We start from the raw sequence: 20,357 nt of genomic DNA, 5'->3' as shown, positions 1-20,357 counted from the left end.
AAATGTCACAGATATACATATACAAATACATGTACAATTGGCTCCGCTGACAGTAAACCCCGAGATGGCTTGCGACGAAGGAAAGGAAGAAGCCAAAAGCAGTTAATGAGATTTTTCACTATCAGAACGGAGTTACAAAATGTAAAGCATGTTTAACAAAAAATAGGAGACATAAGCAAATAAACAAATTGAACAGTAATAACGAATACATAATGATGGAACTATGGACACAGACAAAATGTTGAGCTCAAACTTATAGCTAAACGCTACTTAATATTAATGTCTTTATAATATTTGTTCAACACTTACCCCTTCGGGGGCGAGGGGATAAAAAGGTTGTGGCGTGAATTAAATGATATACAGAGAATGAAAAGGACCAAGACGTGAATTTATAACGTAAGTTCTAATTGGCCCCGGCGCGTGAGACGACACGTAGCTGGTGAACGCAATTGACACAAAGAGTATGCGTCGGTGCGTGAGACGACACCTAGCTGGTGAACGCGACCGATTAATGGAACTTTAACTTGCAATTTACAGTAACACCGTTAATAATAAATAATTACTAAAATAGTCAAGTTTAAAATGTTAATAAAAGTTGTATATTGGTGGTAAACAAATTAAACAAGTAAATTCTAGTTAGGTTGGTTTATTGCTCGTCCACTTTCGAAGTACAAGTCCAGCTCCCTGCATGATATTGATAAGCTGGTTTTGGACTTCCTTCGCCTTCTCCATGCTGTTTCTACCGCACAAATCGTCATCAGCGTACATCTCGTTAGCTATGACATCAGCAGCTAACGGGCGCTTGTCAGCGTCATCTTTTGCGAGCTGTTGCAATGTTTGCAAAGCAACTAATGGGGCAGCTTTTATCCCACACGTCACGGTGGAAAGATGAAATTCTTTCATAGCCCGCTGAAAGAATTTCATCTTTCCACCTTTGTCTCTCTCCGCATTATTTTTGCAACTTCTGATCGTCTTCATTTAATAAAATCATTCTATATATCTTTTCACAGTCAGCAATAAACACATATTTGTAGTCTCCAACCTATAAATAATGTAAATAAATCCTGCTGCAATTTGTATCCACACTCCATCGAGTCATTTAGGCGATAACCTGTCAGTTTTCTGGGACGCGTTGAACCCTAAGTTTGGTTGTCAATGAATCATGTTTCAACACACCACGATGAGGTAAACAACATGATGGTGGCATGTCAGTGTCACTCTCCTTCGTGTGGCCTACTTCCAAATATTTATCCATAAATTGAACGTAACTGTCAGATAGCTTTGCATCTTTGTTCAATCTTTTCTCTAACTGCATGAATTGAGCTAATGCTCGGGTCTATTTCTTTCATCGGTATTTTAACTTCATACTTTCCGCGGTCTAAGCGTTGGTTAGTTGTACTAAACAAATTCTCACAGTACGCTTCCTATAACGTCATTTTGTCCTATCCATCACCCTTGATGTCTTCTATCTCCCAGAATTTATGAGCACGTGACAGTTGTAAGTCTTCACATTGCCAGAAATTATCCAGCCCAGCTGTGTTTGCTGAGCCATAGATTGGTGGCCCTCTCCTTCGATCAGACCGCTCATCAAAATTTCAGAATAAACATGTGCAACAAGAAGTAGACGTTATTGTGTAAGTTTCGTATGTAGTCAGCGACACAACAGCGACAAGCAACTCTCCAAATGCTGCTTGTTGCCGTTTAACTAAACACAAAAAGTTACACAGAGTTACTTGTGTTGACAATTTACTAAAAGATTTAGATATATACGATATATACGTTTAGATATATACGATAGTACGAAAATAGTTTTAATTTGTCAATAATACTAAACACATTAAAGACCGAACTATTGAATTATTCTTTTTTTTAAAAATATTGAAAATCAATAATTCAAAATGAAATGTATTAAATACACCTTGTATTCTGAGGTCACAATTATGAACACACACTACACAAACTTTTTGTTTATTGTTCTTGATAGAACTTCGATATAAGCGGAACAACAATAGCGATATTCGGTTATTTTTGCGGCCGGCAGCACTGTTATTGGATAAATGTCAAAATATACTCGAGCGTGTAAAAATCGTATCGGTTATCAGGTACTCCTAATAAATCTATATTATAGTGTGCGGATGTTGCGGCGTTTTGGAGTTGTGTGATTATGTATAAATAATAACAATAATTAATGACTGGCAATGTTCATGTGACATGATTTGCGCAACTATAACTTGACGCTCTCTACTGCGATGTATTTTAATTGTTGTTACAAATTCGAAATAGCAAAATGACGAAGATATTTATTACTAAACATATCTTGACAGTTCGGAGTACATACTTTCCTTATTTTTTTAGGAAAAAGGACTACGTGCAGTTTAACACATATTAACAAATTAATTCACAAAAAAAGAAAAAGATGTAGTGGCCGTAACAAGAGCAGACTGCTGAACATATTTGTTATTGTAGATATCTTAAGAATGCTTCAAGCTTTTGTATACAAAACAGACTGTCTAAAGTTCTCAGCATATTACGAAGTTTCATTTGCACGAGACTTTTCCATACAAAACAGGACACGGCTTTTTGAATTGTAGATGTTGTCAGTTAAACCACGTAACGTGCAAAAACATAAGCACTGCGTTTATTAAAAACAGTCATATTGAATGTTACAACAGTGCTCGTGGCCGCCCGCTGCGCTCGTTAGAAGTGTTCTTGCAGCGCGCGCAGCCAGCGCGCCCGGCGCTCGCGCAGGTCGCAGCGGCCCAGCAGCGCGTGCAGCGCGCCGCACGAGCCGCGCGCGCGCTCCCGCAGCCGCGCGCCGCCCCCCGCGCCGCCCCCCGCGCCCGCCTCTATGCTCGTCTCCACCTCCGTGTCGTCTGCAAGCTCACGCACCGACTCGTTATTTCAAATAATTCGCGACGCGTCGAACAAGACGCACCTCGCTAAGTCGGTTTCGCTTTATGATCAATGTTAGTTTACGCGGCCAGCACGATACGTTCAGCGCCGCGGTGCCGGCGTGCACTAACAGATGATGTCACGGCACGCGGATTCAGTATCGCCGCACGTATTATAAGACTCTGCCGGGGTTTTGGTTCAAATAAGCGATGTAAGAAGCAACAAAGCAAGTTAGTTATTAGCAAGCGAGCAAGAAAGCCGTATTGGCTGTCAAATGAAACAGAGAGTCAATAGGATTTATTTGATGAACGTCCTCAAGGCTCCGCACGTATATTAGCAGTGTTGTCGGAATTAGTTCAAATTATGTTTACAAACAAGATTTTTACGGAGAATTTAAACTTGATTACTAAAAATTTCCTGAGAAATGATTTGAAAGAAATTGGTGATCTAGAACTAGATCTAGATCTGGTTTCTTCCCAAAACACATTTAACTACTTTTTATTTATGCACCAAGATAAAAATGCTCAAATATAAAATAGCGACAGATTAGTCGTAAAGGTTAAAAATAAAAGTAAACTCTTATCGGCAAAATTTCGTTTTCAAAAGGTTAACTTATCCTATAATGAATTTCCAGAAGATATCTTATGATATCATCTGACTCATTTATATAGTTGATATTATAAGGTACACGTCAAACTTTGTGAAACTATTGTAATAGAGCAACTGTTGTGTTTCTGGTCGGCTCTCTTCAGTACATCAGCGTTCAACGCCAATGAAAGCGTACTGCTCTATAACGCTAAAATAATCGACCGTTCAAAAGTGCATTTACACGCAGTTTTTATCCGTCGTAGAGCATGGAAATGTCTAGTTGAGTAAAGTCATTTTGAATTTAAATGTCAGAGTTGAAAAAGTACCGCAAAACCAAGGCCAGGGCAGTAGCGGCAGGCGTGTGCAGCGCGAGTCCGCGAGGAGTAGGCGGTGCTCATCGGCGGGCCCGTGGCGCGGGCTCCTCCGGCCCCCGGCCCCCGGCGGCGCGCCCACCTCGTGCTGCAACACGGCGCGGCCCTCACAACGCGCGCCGCATGCATAGCGTACGGCGTAGCGCCACCACGTGTAGTTGCCCGCCTCCTCCTCCACCGTCCAGGCGCCGCTGCAAGGGAGAGCAGGTCAGCGGCGCCACTCGGCCGGGCGGGCCAGCGGCGCGGCACTCACATGTGCGGATCCAGGCGTGGGTGCGCGGAGAAGTCGGCCAGTGCGTGCGCCAGCGCGTGCGGCGTCGTGCGCGGGAACTGCGCCGCGCCGCGCGCCTCCTGCGGCACGCGCACCAGCAGCGCCGCCGCCGCCGCCGCCAGCACCCACACGCACCACCGCGCCCGCCGGCCCCACCGCCGCATCAGCATCGCCCCGGTACACGCGACCTTGTAGCTATACGAAGTGCCTGACCTGTTATTGTTAAATGATAGTGTCCATGTAAATGTAACATTACATATATATTTTCCTGTAAGCTGTGGCCGACATCGTGGGATACTGGTGCCACAACTGAACTGAACAATGGAAATAATTTTATCCGAAAGTACAGCGATCCTCGTTCTGAAACACGAGCGCGCATCCGAGCCCCGCTCGCGAGCTGTCCGGTTCCGCGGCACGTAGACGTTGACTCTCGGTAGTTTTATACTGACGTACATTACGATATAATTCGTCTATTTTTGGTGGTTATAACATAACTAAAAAGCTACCTAACATAGCTAACATAACTAAAAAATACCAGACATTTTTATTATTTTACCGTACATCTTATAAATATGATATAGAAACATTATAAAAATACAAAAGTAATCAAAGCATTATATACCATCGACAGATAAAGTTGAAGAGCCACAGATATAAAATATCTAATCATCATCATCTCAAATTATGTACTGTATGTATTAAACCGTACAAATAAAATTTAAATATAGAAGACAATTTCTCTCGACCATGTAGGTATATGTTAAAAATAAAAACAATGCGTTGTTCTGAAAGCAGAGCAACGACATTTAAACTATAAATTTATTTATATTGTATTTAAATTATCGATTCCTTTTAAAAATTTACTCTCCTGTATTTTTTATCACTATGACATTACAAAAACTCTATTGCTTTACCGACCGGCGACCGCAATGGACGCCATCGTAACACCATAATCAACAGCGCCATCAGTTGTCAAGGTTAAACAGCCACTGCTTTACCGACATTAAAAAAACGCAGCACAATACAGAATAATATATGCGGACATGCGCAAGGCAAAATCGAAAATACAACTCTAAGTGATGCTGTAAAGTCACTTCGGGAGAAGTATCCCAAGCAATTTTATGCACTGTACACCGATACCTGGTGTGACAACGTCGGAGTAGGAGCAAAGTTGGAGAAACTGCTCTCGTAGGAGCATTTGTGAAAATACTGTCTGAGCATTCCACTCGACTTGCCAAAACTTACAAGAAACAAAGAGAAAATAAAAGGCAAACGTTTGTAATGGACTACAACACGCAAACACAATCTCTACAGACTTATCTCATCAAAGGAAACGTTAGCGCGCGACATTAGTTTCTTATTATGTATAAAAACAATTTTGCTTTTTATAAGACAATTACAAAAATAATATTTGTTGGGGTCCCATTGCTAGCTTATTCGTGGCCTTAAAAACATAAACAAGCTACGTGCACCGCCGCCCGTCGGGTGTTTTGACAAGATCAAATGGTGATAAATCATTGCTTGAAGATCGAATTAATAACAAAGAACGTGTTCGCGGTGAACTAGACGCGGCCTGGATCAATCAGACATTATCGTTTCGGAAGTGACGTGTGATGAAGTTTATAGAGCTCAATTCGGAAATTCTGGACGACGCGAACGCAGGTCAACCAAACGGTTTACACTGTACTCACGTGTTGCTGATCACCACCGGGGCGTGCGCCACGCGAAGCTCCCGAAATTATTTTATGGAGGCGAGTGCGTACGCGACGCGCGCTCGCGGCGCTCCAGTGTAAACAAATGGCGGGAGGCGCCTGCGGGAGGAAGCGCCCGCTCCCGTCCCCCTTCTCCTTGCGGCGGCGGAGGTATTATTAGTCACGCGCAGCGTTGCTCCAGTTCATACTCATTCAGAATTTTATCGCTTCGAACCAACGGCCGCCTAATAACGGTGGATTTAAGTTTGTTACCTTTGTAAGGGTTCTTTATAAACGAACTCAACGGGACCCTCCGATATAATTCATTGATATATGTACCCGATACGTTCACCAATTATAAGCAACGCAGTTACATTGTACATGACAGAGATCCTTACCGACCACCGAGCATTCGGTGAGAGGACTAACCTTAATACTTTTCAACAGCTTCCATAAATTGACTTTACTTTCTTTTTGTAATCCAATACATGTATTCATATAAGTGTTGACTTATAATTGGCTCCTAATTTAACTACACTGTTATTGTACACGTACAGAATGTACACACGAATAGTGTGTTAATAAAGTCACAATAACGTCATCCCTACAAATAAACAAAAACAAGGTTCACTTTGAAAGTTCGGCGAGCGGCGCGTCGTGTTATTGACCGTCAAATAATCGTCTCGTCCATGGAAAGCCTTACTTTCCAAAGTGATCCGTGTGGTCTTTAGGGGCCCACGGGAGACTCAGCGGGGGTTTAGGTAAGCGTAACAAAAAAGTGTACATAATTTGTAAGCGGTGGTCCATGGAAATGGATCTGCTTTTGATATGGAAGAACTAAAATGTTGGCTTGATATCACTTATAAGGGTAGACAGATAATTTAAGAGAGTTTGTCACTTATAAAAGTTACTCTTTGTACTACTTTGTACTTTCTGTCGGAACATCGACGCCACAAAGCAACATCCTTAGTTAGACCCAATCTTTTCACTTTAGCTGATTTTTGGGAATATGGTAAAAATATACAGATGGACAGAGACCACCACACAGAGGGACCGCCAAAACCAGTAAAATTTTAAACTGGCCTATGAGAAAATAAATCTGGGGACCTGTGATCTAAATACTATATAAATCCGCCAGTCGATTCGGAACAATTTCCCAATAATTTACAAATTACTAGAAACAAAATTTTTTATTGATTTAAAGTAAAGTATAAAAAGTGTTTAACACTTGCTAGTGAAATTCTCTGCTGCCTCAGACATCTGAGAATTGAAAAAAAAAAGCAGGACCTGTATGTGTTTGGTGCGCTGTTGTTAGTTTTTGTAAAGTTAAATAATTTCATTATGGAGAACTCAATAGAAACTAATATCTATCATATTGTGCTTGTCTAGAATTTACTTCTTGACCTACATGTCCATGTCAAGCCGCGCCACCACGGCAGCGCACGCGCCGGGGGCGCGATCATATTCTGGCCGTGTATTGGCCGGTCAACAGCAGCAACAGAAATAAAACCACAAGCGATGTTTCACTGATTTACTTATCGTTACAATTAACTGAACAGCGCCGAGTGCCGGCGCAGATAACGCCTCGTGTTCCGGGGCGATACCACGCGGCCGCCAAACGGACACTAGCAATGGCTTGTTCAGGAGACAGTGTCGCGCGGCGCGGGCCCGGCGCAGAGCGTACAAATAAATACTTAATTACATTGTACTAATTCAGCTGCTGGCGGAGGCAGTGTCAATCACCTTTAACGTTAAATGCATACAAAATGAAATCGTCGTCAGCCGACCGACAGCGTCAGATCGTCCGGTGCGGCTGCGGAGCGCGTGGGCTCCGGGACGTCCAGCGGGCTGTCCTTATTCGAGAGTACACGAGCAACACTTGCAGGCACGAGGCCGGGGTTCATACACGTTCCTCGTGGCTGGCGCACACACACATAATGCTATTCACTGTTCACACATGCACACATTCCACTTGTTCCTTAAACGTATAACAGTTGTAAGAGTAAAAAGTTATAAAAGAGTGGAGCAGTGGGTAGCGCAGGCGCGCGGCGGCTACCGGCGGCGGCGGCGGCCCTTGCGGTAGCCTTTGCCGTACCAGCCCGCGTCGTCGGGCAGCGGCGCTGGGGCGGAGGCGGCTGCGGGAGCTGTGAGCGGCGCGGGGCAGCACGCGCACAGGTAGCGGCGGCCGCGCAGGCGACGCACGGCGCGCACGGCTCCGGCCTCAGGCGGCGCGCCGTACCACAGGCAGCGGCGTGCGCCGTAACGCCGCGAGCACCAGGCGCAGCCGCGCGTGCCTCCCACGATGGTATGCAGACCGGGGTATAGCGACGCACGGCACACGAGCACCGCGCGCCGGATGAACGCCGCCGCCGCCGCCTCCGCCGCGCACAGCTCCTCGCGCTCCGCCGCACCGGCGCACGCAGGCCCCGCACCCGCAACACCACCCGCCGCCGCGCACGGCACCAGCCTCTTGCAGCGCCCACCCGACTCATTTTTAACTTCACTAAAGTCTTTACAGTCTTCGAATGGTAGTTGCACTTTGCATTTCTTAGTGACAAACAAATCGTCCGCGTCCTTAACATTCTGCACGCCAGTCTTCGGTTCGGACTTTGGAGAGAAGTCCTCGAGCTTGTCCGGTGCCGGCAGCACAGCGAGGTCCTTGTCGTCATCTTCGGACGGCGTGCACTCTAGCAGTCGCCGCAGCGTGGAGCTGCCGGGCCAAGCTCCGTTGCCGGCGGTGATCTCCTCTTTGACATCAGTCTCCGACGATCCGTTAAAGCTGTGGTGCGACGCGTGTGTCGCGTGGGGCGACGCGTGCCCGTTGTGCAGTGCGCGCGGCGCGCCGGCAACGCGCTGGATGCGGAAGCGGCGCAGGTCGCTGGTGGCACCGCGCGACTCCAGCAGGGCGCAAGGCTTTGGAACGCCACACGCGTGCGGACAGTTTGCGTTGGAGGCGGGTGGGCTCGGTGCGACGACGGGTGCTCGATCTCCGTTAGTGGTGACAGGTGTGGGGGAGTTGCGCGAGTTTGGGCGGGGCGGGGGCTCGGGCGGCGGCAGTACGGAGGGCGCGTGCTCGGCGCGCAGCAAGATGGTGGCCTCGCACGAGCGCATGCTCACCTGCAACAGGACGGACAACAGCTCGTAACGCTCACATTGGAGTGCAGTTGCTACTAATGGACCAACTGATCCGAAAGCTGGAGGCAGTGACTCAATCAACAGTCAATAGCAAATTGCGCGGACGCGACTTGCAACTGTTGCGGAATCTAACCGCGTGCTCTCCTTTATTATCCTATTGGATACCTTAGAACGGAACACCGTAGCTCTACCTTTATGATCAGAACACTATTCGAGGTTTAAGTATGAGACATTAATTTCAAAATTAAAAAAAAACATACATATTTTATTTAACACTTGACTGTCGTTTTTCAGATGATTTACGAACATCGCGCCAGAAATACAACACGTCTCTTACGACAAACCACTCGTCGAGCCCTTTTCAAACTTCCTTGAAATTGCTGAAGTACTGCCAGTGAGATTTATGCAAAAAACTGATGGCCGATGCGGCAAGGTGACCCATTTAAACAATTTAACTGGTTTCGCTATGTGAAGAGGAAACTTTCAATTGACGTGTGGGTTCAATTAATAATGTATTGTTAATATTGTTAAGTATTACCGGTTTACCGTACTTCAAAGCATTACAAAAATGTCGTTGCAATTTTCTATTTGAAGTTCTATCAAAATTTAAGACACGTTTTCCACCTTCTCTAACGCTCTTTTAGTCAGGTGATCGTTTATTGTGACATATGTAATACTTCTGATGATTGCTGTCGAGTTTGAGTTGGGACATGTGCCAATGACTCCTGCAATTTCTCTTTGTTACATTTCTTATGGTCATCAGAGTGCTCAGTCGTTGATATTAAAATTGTCGAGAGCCATATTTTCTAATTAACAACCTATCAATTAGAACAAATCTATTTGTTGTTTATCAGAAAACGATGACGTCCAAAAGCCTTCATTTGACGAAACAAGAAAAGCAATGTATGCCGCAAACATTCTTGCACAAAAGCCGACATGGCCACTAAGTGATATGCGGCGACCGCTAAAATATCCTACACAAAGAAGACCGCCGCAAACAAACGTAACGGACGAATTACGCGAAAGAGCCAGTCGGGGCTGTCGGTGCGCATCAAAAAGTGCAGATGGGATAGTTAAGACAACAAAGTCATGGGGGCTTCATTGTGCATCCTTCGCTTTATTGCACTGCGACTAAACTAATATTTCATAAAATATTGGATGATAGAGGAAGCTAGAGAATTCGACAGACCAATCTTGTGTCATCTGGTTTAGTTGATTTTCAAAAAGCATTGGAAATGTATGCAATCAATTTACCGAGTTCTTTTAAACTCTACAAAAACAATTAGGCTTTTGTGTTTTTTTTTTACTCCGTCGTTATAGCTAAAGGTAAAAAAAAAATAATTTTCTCCCACAGTGGTTTGTCCTTTCCTGAATGATATATTTATTTTTATAATCGTCGTTGCACTAGTTATAAAATATCGTTATTTTTGGGATAAAAACGGGATACCTGAAATGACCGGAAATGGTCCACAAAGAGTTCGTTGCGCGCCGGTGGCGGCGGGTCGCGCACGGCTCGCAGGCGCTCCGCCAGCCGCCCCAACGGGAGACGGTCGTCCTCGTCGGAGCTGGTCGAAGAGCAGGCGGAGGAGCCGGAGGAGGAGGTATCGTCGTCGTCGTCCGCGGGCAGCGAGTAGCAGGCGTCCGAGTCCGAGTCGGGCCCGAGCGGTGGCGGGTCGAGAGGCGCGCGGCGCGTGGTGTGCGCCTCGAGCGGCGCGAGCGGCACGGCGTGCGCCAGCAGCGGGTCGCGGCGCGGGCTGTAGCGCGGCACGCGCAGGCGCAGGCGGCGCGCCACGGCGGCCATGACGGCGTCGCAGCGCGCGTTGATTTTGAGCGCGGCAACGGCGTCCTTGGGCGTCCACTGCAGGTTAACGATGTAGAGCGCGGGGCGCGCGTGCGGCGCCCGCTGCATGCGCCACAGCGTGGGGTAGCGGCGCAGCACCTTGAGGCTGGAGCCCAGGCACAGCACGACGTCGGCGGCGGCGGCGTGGCGCAGCGCGCCCGCCCAGTTTAGCGGCCAGGCTGCACGGCCACGCTCGCCGAAGTGCACGATGGTATCGCGCAGCTCGCGCCCGCACGCGTGGCACAGGCGGCGCGTGGCGTGCGCGTGGCGCGCCGTGCGTTCCGTGGTGTCGAAGGCGCGCAGGTACACGCGGCGGCACGCGGCGCACTGCTCGGCGAACATGTCGCCGTGCAGCTCGGCCAGCGCGCGCCGCGGCAAGCCGGCGCGCAGGTGCAGCCCGTCGCAGTTCTGCGACACCACGAACTTGAGCGCGCCGCTCGCCCACAGCGCAGTCAGCGCCATGTGCGTAAACGTGGGCTGCGCGCGCGCCACCTCCACGCGCCTGCGACACAACGCACGCCAACCGTCTCACTGTCTGCCGAGCTCGAATGTAACATATAAATACTAGCAATAAAGCGACCGCCAGCGTTCCCGGTGGACCCGGCAACGGTGCCGACGTGTGCGGCGCAAGATGCGGAGTGCGCAGAGGCTCACCCGACGGTCTCGCCGCGCTGCAGCCGCGTCCAGACGCCGTGCGGGCCGCGGTAGTCGGGGATGTCGGCCGCCGTGCTGATGCCGGCGCCCGTGTACACCTGCCGACATAGCGCGCTACACACCCGACATCATGAAGCAAACGGTGCTTGTCACTCAGACCAATTCATCAAAATAAATCGTAAAATAAGAGTAATTTGTATTTTTTGAGATAATATCACCATTTCCAAAATTCATTTCAGAGTTGTGTTTACCTATATTTTACTTCAGCAAACTAAACTGTGAAGGCAAATAACAAACTGAATTAAAATGTTTTCATCATCCACACACACCAATTCAGTCCACACACACCAATTCAATTCTATTCTATATAACAAAACATTTTCTACATGGTTACACATTAACTTGCAGACAACTTAAAAATTAAACAGTCATTTCATACATATACCAACAGAAATGTCACATTTCAAAATTTTGGTTCAGGTAATTGTTACATGCAAAAGGTTACAATGTTAAGCTGAATTGCATGTGGGAGGATGGACTGGCATCACGATCTAGGGGGTTGGTTATAAAAGGCAGCATTGTGATATTCTTTGCGTGTGCAAAGGAAGTCAAACAATTTGCAAACCAACCGTGTACACTTCAGGTACATAAGCTAATAATATACAGGAAATTGTAGGAGATATTCTTTATTGTGTACTACAGACATGCAACAATAACCCAGCCACAGTAATGTGAAAAAGATAAGGGTTGCATCTAAAACTTACTTTATGTATTGAAGATGAAAAGAAATTAAATAAATATCCTAAGGATATTTCTTTGTTTCAAGTTAGTGAGAGAAAATGGAAGTGTTCAAGAGAATGATTCATCAGTAGAGACATTTTATACAAATATTAACAACAACAACAACTACAAACTAGAATAAAAAATATATCTAGTTATAAACACAGGACTGCTTGTTGCAGAATAATGCACAAGCTAAGCAAAAGAGAATATCTATTTCTTAGACTTCTCATTGATGAGTAAGTTGTCTGCAAAACAGTTAACATCCATCATCCTTTCCAAGAAAAGCAACAAAAGAACAAGAAGGACAATGGACAATAGAGGCAATTCAGAGTTAAGCTCCAGGGGAAATGCTGCTCACTGGAGTACTAGCTTAGACTTACAGAGTCCCCGAATCAACTCTTAAAAAGTTAAACAATGGGAATAGAGTCCTGTATAACTTTTAATAAAAGGAATCTCAGTGTAATGAACTTTGCCTATCTTACAAATAGCAGAATGTAAATTTGTTGTCATCAATACGCAACTTTGTTTGCATTGCCGACTGCCCCGTCCTCATGATCAATGCTTCTTAGCAAGTGCCACTTGTTACTTTGCTTTAATCTTTCAAAGTAAAATACCCTGCTACTTTCATTTGTACTAAATAACTATATCCAGAGACACAGAAAACTGACATTCATATTTTACACATGGCTATCGGAGTATTATGAATACACATATACTGAAAAACACTAAATAATTACAATGACTTCTAGGACATAACAATTTTAGTCTTTAAAGGAGATGGACTTGTACTGTATGACGGCCATAAAGTAGAGTGAAGAAAAATATTAAAGCAGGTGCATAACAAAGAAATAGACACCAAGCAGTCACGTGTATAGTGGAGGAGTACTTTACTTTGCTGGAGATTGGAACAGCGCCGAGCTGTCTATGAACAAACACAGCTCCTCTTGTTATTATCTTTTAAAGCCGACGGATTGCACAATACAAGAACAAAAGCCTACCACCAGGTGCTTGGCATCGCGCACGGCGCGCGCTAGGCGGCGGCACTTGGCCCGCAGCACGCGCGGGCTGTCCTCCACCTCGCGGGCGCGCTCAGCAGCTCGCGCGCGGCGCTCCGCAGCAGCAGCGCGCGCGGCGGCGTCGGCGGCGGCCGAGCGAGCTGCGGCCGCTCGCGGAGCCGGCCGCCCCGCACCGCCGCTCAGCCGGGCGCTGCTCCGCACGCCACCGCCCATGATTCTGCCTTTATCCAGCTTCGCTCTGCCACCGCATTCCGCTCTCGTCCTCGCGCCGGAGATTGATTATTGTATAACGAACGCAACTCTGTGTCACGGCACCTGTATATTATTGTATTTTATATTTATTCTGTGTATCTGTCAAAGTGTCAACCCTCCATTCGACGCATCGTGGATGTTGTCAGGCCACAAATTGATATTAATGGATGCGAGAGTGAATAGTAAACACTTTTAGGTATTGGTTTATACAGCGGTGAATAAAGAACATCGAAAAGTTAATGCAGATTTAAAGTTTTATTTAATATACATTTAGTTCGGTCCATGACAAAAGAAACGTAATAGCGCCCAACTAGATTAGTAGTTTATTTGAAAATGAACATGTTTACTTACACTATGTAGAGAACTATAATAATGTTTACATGTCCATGCATTGACAAGACCTAATACTTCTTTATTATTAAAAAATTAATACATACAATTTCGTGCCATATTTTATAGAGTTTAGGAAGTACTTTCCAAGAAGTAATAATAAGACAATAACATAAATTTTGTGGATTATTTAAAAGACAGATTTAAAATGCCTAAATTAAATTATGAAATAATTTTGGAAATAAGGAATTATTACTAGTATAGAAAAGAGACAAGTTAGATCCGACATTACATGGTATAGTAATAAAAATTATTATATTCTTTATTCAATTGATTCTTTTAATTAACCATTGAAATTATTTGAATTGGTTTTAAGTTTTCTTAAACAACCAACAGTTGACATATTTTATAAAACATTACATTATACTATCATATGGTGAATGTGTTTGTTTTTAACTATTAGTCTCCTTATGGCTACATTAGCTATAGTTCACCATAAGCAATTAAGTTTGACAGTTTGTTTGACATTGACAATTTCTTTTGCAAAGTCTGAAAGGTGAGTGTAGTTGCGTTTCTTGATTTAATTTAAATATCGTTCGTAATCGAACCTAAAACTAAAGTTTTTTTTGCGTTTTGTGATATAGTTTGTAAGTTTGAACCCGGTGAGACTCGCTGCGTATCGTATTTTTAACCATAGTTTTCTTTTTCAGCTTTGCTGCACGCAAAATATACAAGATGGTAAGATGTTTATATTTTTCCATTTGTTTTTTTGTTTTTAAGTTTACATGTTAGTTTAAATATTAAATTGTTATTATTACAGCCGCGTGAAATCAAAGACATTAAAGACTTCTTATTGAAGGCCCGCAGGAAAGACGCAAAATGTAAGTAAGCCTCTTTATTCTATTTCCTACTTTTTTCTGAATCAGCATTTTAATCTAAATATCGCAAAATAAAGACACGATAAAAACATGCACAAAATATGACAGGGCTGGTGAGACTGCTGCAAATTTTTAAGAGGTTATAATGGTTTGTTGGAAGATATATATGCCTTTGCGATGAAATGTCGTTAGCAGAAGTCTCGTTCGTTTCTCCTGTAGTCCTCCGTTACTTTGAGCTTTCTTCACTTTGAGATTTGCTAGCTTATAGTTTCTTGATATTGTGAACTGCACGGGCAAACTTTTTGGTCATGTTGGTTGCATTGTTTGAATGTAGATTCACATCCAGCTTTTATTAGAGTATTGTTAATGTTTCTTCATATATATTATATGTGTTTTATTAAAAGTTAGTGCTGAAATCTCACACTGAAATTCTTACAGAAAAACAATTATTGAGAAATTGCAGACATCATTTCCTAAATATACTATAATGTCAACCAAAATTTATCATAAACATAAATAAAGTTTATGATATTTGTTGATATTTTATATCACATAATGGTGTGCTTTAAAAGAATCTGATGGTTTAACATGATTCAAGCGCATAACTAGTCAAACATGAAATGAAAATCAAAGATATTTTTAAATACCAGGCCTCTTATACTGGAAGAGAAAGTTAATATATGATCTGAAAATTGGAAAATAATGTATCTGTGCTTATGAACTTGGGTTGAAGTGTCTTATCCCTTTGTGCATGGCATGTCTGAATGGAACAATTGCATAGCCCATTTAAAAGCTTACAATATAAACAACTCATTATTATACAGAAAATTAAATGAAAGGGTGCTGGATAGTACATAATGATGCATTTTATTTTATTTACTAAAATTGTTTGTCAACAATTTCACAACATTACATATAAATAAAACACAATTTCACAGACAATTGCAATTACATTGACAGGCAATCACAGAATAACAAATAAAAAAATAGGAAAAAAATATCAGATGAACAATAAATCTATTTACCTACATATACCATCTTAACCCTTTGCGGTTGGTGCTGCCACTGTGGCGGCATGATCACGTCTCGAAAGATCACTCTTCAAAAATTGAGATTAACAGAAAGCTAGCCATTTGACAAGTATTCCGCTTGCGGATGAACTCTTCAAATTGAAAATCCATTTAACAGGAACAGAAAATACCTGCCACCAAATCGAACACACATAACCAAATCGAAAATACCTGCCACCTCAAATTAAGAAGCCCATAATAACAAAAAGTATCGTAGTGTATAAGAAAAATAATACGTTAGTCCCTGCATGGAAAAGCAAATGGGTAGTGACTTTCCTAACCACCAGCGATACCGCAAGTCTCCGACAAGTTACAGCAAGGAGACGCGGCGGTGGCGGTACAATAAATGTGTTGTAGCCAGTGGTAGCTGTAAATTACACAAAAAAAATGAGGGTTGTCGATCGTGCTCATCAATATGCAATATATCTACATATAATGTGTTCAGGAACTAAAAAAGATTGCGGCGGTATGTTCCGACAGGAAAACCCCCGGTAAAAGGCGAGAAACACGCACGTTTTGCGATACTTGCGTTCGGAAGCCAGGGCTTTATATCGGCGGTTGCTTTGAAAAATATCACATTGGCAAATTACAAAAGTTGAATCTTTTCATATTTACTAGCTGGTACTTCGAAGCGAATCGCGTTAACCTAATTTGAAATGTTAGCAAGTAATTAATTTTCTACAATTAATTTTTAATTCATATGTGAATTAGTTATAAATAGCAGATGGCTTATTGCTGAATAATGCATGAGCTAAGCAAGAGATAAAAGGTATTTCTTAGACTTCCTTTTGGCAAGTAGTGTCTGGAAGATGGTGTAAACATCTGACATCCTGTATGAGAAAAACGATACAGAAAGGCTACTAAAATTAAGTCAGGGCGAATTGCCCTCCATTAGAAATAGGCCCAGAATCGACTCTTAATAAGTTCAATGCATAAAAAGAAGTCTTATTGTTGAAACATAACTAGTCCTAAAATATTTTGTTTAACAGATTGTTTCTACAACTATTACAACTTTGTCTGGCCAAACGTGTTACAAATATAATCAATAAAATAAACAACAAGCTGTATGGTATATTTTGTGAAAACCATCTATAATAGAGGGGTTCAAGTTTTTATAAATAACATTTAGATGTCACATCACTATCACAGTGTTGTTTTATGTTTCAGCTGTAAAGATAAAGAAGAACACAGAGAATGTTAAGTTCAAGGTGCGCTGCTCACGCTTCCTGTACACCCTCGTCATCACGGACAAGGAGAAGGCGGAAAAGTTAAAGCAGAGCTTACCACCAGGTACACATGCAACTCACAACATATCATAGCTATGTATACTAATCAATAGTAGATTATTGCTCATACTGATGTTTTCTTAAGTATACTGCTGAATAATTGTTGGTCAATGACATACACACACTGGCACAATTAGGGGAACACAAAAAAAGCTATTTTTTTACATATTTATTTATTTTTGAAAAGTTGTGCTAAAATTATGAAAAGACATTCAATGAATTTTTCCTCAGTTATTATCAGTTTAATTTTAAAATGTACACAAAAAATGAAATCAATATTGTGTATTGCCCCTGTGAGCCTTTATTAGTTACATACAATTGCCCATATTAAAAATAATGTTGTTGATTAATTCTTGAGGCAAATTGTCCCATTCTTCCACCAATGTGAATTTTAATTCATGAACTTTCCTGGGAGCTGGATGTCACTAGTGAACTGTTCTTCCCAGAATGTCCCAGGCATGTTCTATAGGATTCAAGTCAGGCGGCTTTGCTGGCCAGTTCATTGTAGTAATACCAACCTCATTAAAGTAATAAGAATGGAGCAAAAGGCATACCATGGCATTCTAAAATGTCTGTTACATACTGTTGTGGAGTAAGTAAACAATTTTCACAGATCACACAACTTGCCACCCAATACCATTGCTGGCCCTCTGCCATATGACACATTTTCAGTAAAGTCAGTTTGGTTAATTCGTTCTTCTCGATATCTCTGCATCCTTTCGCGTTCATCTGCGAAATTAACACAGATATGGCTGTCATCAGTGAATAAAATAGGACTCATCTCAGTTGTCCAGTTTTGATGCTTGTGAGCAAATCCTAGTCTTGCCACACAATGTGCAGTCTTGAGTTTTGGAGCTTTTGCTAGCACATAACATCTTGGCCTGGGTGAAGTTAGTTGTCTCCTTTCTGTATGTTCGCTTACATTTATGTTATGGACTTCTTGCAATCAATTTCGGGTCTGCAAGACGATAAAATGGTCATCTATGTCACTGATGGACTGAATTCTGCCTTGCCTTCGCTTCCGCACATAAGATCCAGTTTTCCTGTAGCATCAATCAATACAATGACCCATCAATGTTGATACACCCAATGCACAACCAACTGAACGGTAGGTATGTGCGACCATGATCATGGTTACTGCCCTAGCCACTGTAGTTGCTGGTAAATCACTCATTTTATATCAGCACAATATTGAAAACAAATAGTTAAATGAACCAGTCACCACACACAGCATCCAACAAAGTTTTTATCAGAAACAATTGGAACACTCAATGTCAGCAAATTCTTAAAAGAACCACAAAACCTGTCACCGCACTTGAAAAGTGTGAAATTCTTAAAGTATGTTATTTCTTAAGAGGGTATATAATACTAGTTCTAAAGATAAAAAAAATTACCTTTTTTGTGTTCCCCCAATTGTACCAATTAGAATAGTTAAGTTTGCATAAAATTGATTGATACAAGCAAGCACATGACTGTTCATTGTGACAATCTGTGGGAGAAGCCTATGTCTTGCAGTGGTGGTGTCTATTAGTTGACATGATGATGAATTGTTGACCACAAGGTGAACATCCATTGTTACTACTTCAGTTGTGTATTTTCATCATTTCCTTTTAAGTCTTTGAGAAAGTCCTTGGTTTAGGAAGTGTGCATTTTATGGCTAATTTTTGGCTGCCGAGTATCAGCAGTACTAGATGATTGATATGTATTGAATATAACAAATAGTGATAGATGACATAAAAGGCTACTATTCTGCGCATGAACAATAACTCGTGTTTATTTAGATCAGAGTTCTCCAAACTTTTTTGTGTCGTAGACCCCTTGCCATGTTTTTCCGTGTTGGGTAGACTTACCTGATATTGATTTTCTGTAAATTTCTAACTGTAGTGAAGTTTAGTGTAAAAAACTTAAAGTAAAAACGCATGTTAATTTATACATTTATTAATTGAATTTAAATTAAAACTACTCAAAATAAAATTTTGTATCTGTTATGTAAAATATATGTAACATTAAATAAACATTATATAAACTATAAATAAAATAACATAAGCAATAAGTCAATATTTTTCACTATAATTTGTGTGATATATACACTACCTGTTTATATTTTTTAAAATATTTTTTTAGCACTTTTAAGATTCAGGAAAAGAATAAATGTATTTGTCCCACATTTGTATATATAGAGTGACGAATTGAACAAGTCAGTGCAAGGTAGCGAAGCTTTGAGACTGCGACTCAGGTTTTTACAAGTTCAAAATGTATTGCAACCACACAGCGAATACCAACATTATTATTATTGCTCTCCTAATTGAAAATTGTCTGTTTTGTTCCAGGTCTGCAAGTTAAGGAGGTTAAGTGAGGCGATTAGGTTATTGAAATAAAACTATAAAAAGTAACATTGGTTTCATTTGTCCCCCAATACACCACTGATTGATGACTTGCTAAGGAATAAGTCATTTCTATATGCACATTATTATTTTTGATAAACACAGGTGCAGCACATATGGTATTTGTAGGATACTTAGTTGTTGGTGTGACGGTGATGTCTTTTGCTGCTGGAATCCATGGACCTACTTGGATACAGGCTGATCACTCTTGTTTGTGGTTGGGCACATTATTTTTACTGCCATAACTACATAACTATACTTTTTTAAACTAGGCGGATGTGCCTTTTGCAATAAAAGTAATGTCTGAGGGATCCACTGTCTATGTAGTGTCGATAGCAAGTAGATATTTGCTGGTCAGATTGTTTTTATTTAACGATGTTTCATTGTAAGGGGACTATGTTAAATCGTCTATACTTAATTTTTCTTGGGACATTTTACTATTATTTCATTAACGGATTGCGGGCCGCCGAGCTCTTTAAAGTGGATGCTCCGTAAAGAGACGGTGCAAGCACCTCCGGTAGCAGCACTTTGCTTGGGTTGTCATCTAATGCATTACAGCGCTCGGAGAAGTGGCATAAATTCCAGCAATGCTTCTGTATATAATGTTTGGAGCATGTCTCACCATGAATGTTAACCAGCGTGGTCTTGAGGTTCGGCGGAAAGTTTTGTATTTGGGTGGAACTTGACCCTGGTGTGCGACGGCGGATTCGAACTAATGGATGGACGTCCGTTAAAAGAACTGGACTGTAATTTGCAGCCCCAGATCCACATGCAGGTCTTCATTCCGCACGAATCACGATGCTCTCGTGGCCTTGGGCACGGAGTCTGGCGGGTCAACAAACGCAATGACCGGGCTTGCGTCTGCCGGAATACAGTTTAGTGTCGTCTCATATGATTGATATTTTCCTCTGCCGGC

The 20,357-nt window shown here is 42.5% G+C and overlaps 3 protein-coding genes across 3 annotated transcripts; 1 reads left to right on the top strand and 2 right to left on the bottom strand.

The window, feature by feature from the left end:
- Positions 1–2,697: 2,697 nt before the first annotated feature.
- Positions 2,698–5,902, bottom strand: LOC137932382 (uncharacterized). The gene is made up of 4 exons (XM_068775988.1): positions 5,814–5,902; positions 4,105–4,335; positions 3,807–4,042; positions 2,698–2,873 (listed from the first exon to the last, which is right to left on the bottom strand). Exons 2-4 carry the CDS (start codon positions 4,290–4,292, stop codon positions 2,698–2,700), a joined length of 600 nt encoding a protein of 199 aa, XP_068632089.1. The 5' UTR covers positions 4,293–4,335; positions 5,814–5,902.
- A 1,246-nt stretch (positions 5,903–7,148) lies between these two features.
- Sirt7 (sirtuin 7) lies at positions 7,149–13,745 on the bottom strand. Its single transcript, XM_068775627.1, has 4 exons — positions 13,224–13,745; positions 11,443–11,540; positions 10,396–11,290; positions 7,149–8,930 (listed from the first exon to the last, which is right to left on the bottom strand). The coding sequence occupies exons 1-4, from the start codon at positions 13,452–13,454 to the stop codon at positions 7,866–7,868; spliced, it is 2,289 nt and encodes a 762-aa protein (XP_068631728.1). The 5' UTR covers positions 13,455–13,745; the 3' UTR covers positions 7,149–7,865.
- Positions 13,746–14,296: 551 nt separating this feature from the next.
- Positions 14,297–19,450, top strand: RpL38 (ribosomal protein L38). The gene is made up of 5 exons (XM_068775764.1): positions 14,297–14,379; positions 14,534–14,561; positions 14,644–14,704; positions 16,939–17,061; positions 19,388–19,450. Exons 2-5 carry the CDS (start codon positions 14,559–14,561, stop codon positions 19,411–19,413), a joined length of 213 nt encoding a protein of 70 aa, XP_068631865.1. The 5' UTR covers positions 14,297–14,379; positions 14,534–14,558; the 3' UTR covers positions 19,414–19,450.
- Positions 19,451–20,357: the final 907 nt, after the last annotated feature.

Source organism: Battus philenor, unplaced genomic scaffold, assembly GCF_028537555.1.
Source record: "Battus philenor isolate CCGP_79_NKW_IND1 unplaced genomic scaffold, ilBatPhil1.0.hap1 SCAF_9, whole genome shotgun sequence".
Taxonomy (NCBI): domain Eukaryota; kingdom Metazoa; phylum Arthropoda; class Insecta; order Lepidoptera; family Papilionidae; genus Battus; species Battus philenor.
Note: the sequence above shows the minus strand (reverse complement) of the source record. Positions and strands in the feature narration are given on the sequence as shown.

Excerpts from the sequence above, each read along its gene's own strand:
- LOC137932382 (XM_068775988.1), bottom strand. The coding sequence starts at position 4,292 with ATGCTGATGCGGCGGTGGGGCCGGCGGGCGCGGTGGTGCGTGTGGGTG. Across the intron at positions 4,043-4,104 it reads CCACGCCTGGATCCGCACAT|CGGCGCCTGGACGGTGGAGG; the intron begins GTGAGTGCCGCG and ends TCTCCCTTGCAG. Across the intron at positions 2,874-3,806 it reads GCCCTGGCCTTGGTTTTGCG|ACGACACGGAGGTGGAGACG; the intron begins GTACTTTTTCAA and ends GTGAGCTTGCAG.
- RpL38 (XM_068775764.1), top strand. Across the intron at positions 14,705-16,938 it reads CCGCAGGAAAGACGCAAAAT|CTGTAAAGATAAAGAAGAAC; the intron begins GTAAGTAAGCCT and ends TTTATGTTTCAG. Across the intron at positions 17,062-19,387 it reads AAAGCAGAGCTTACCACCAG|GTCTGCAAGTTAAGGAGGTT; the intron begins GTACACATGCAA and ends GTTTTGTTCCAG.
- Sirt7 (XM_068775627.1), bottom strand. The coding sequence starts at position 13,454 with ATGGGCGGTGGCGTGCGGAGCAGCGCCCGGCTGAGCGGCGGTGCGGGG. Across the intron at positions 11,541-13,223 it reads GCGATGCCAAGCACCTGGTG|GTGTACACGGGCGCCGGCAT; the intron begins GTAGGCTTTTGT and ends CTATGTCGGCAG. Across the intron at positions 8,931-10,395 it reads ACCATTTCCGGTCATTTCAG|GTGAGCATGCGCTCGTGCGA; the intron begins GTATCCCGTTTT and ends GTCCTGTTGCAG.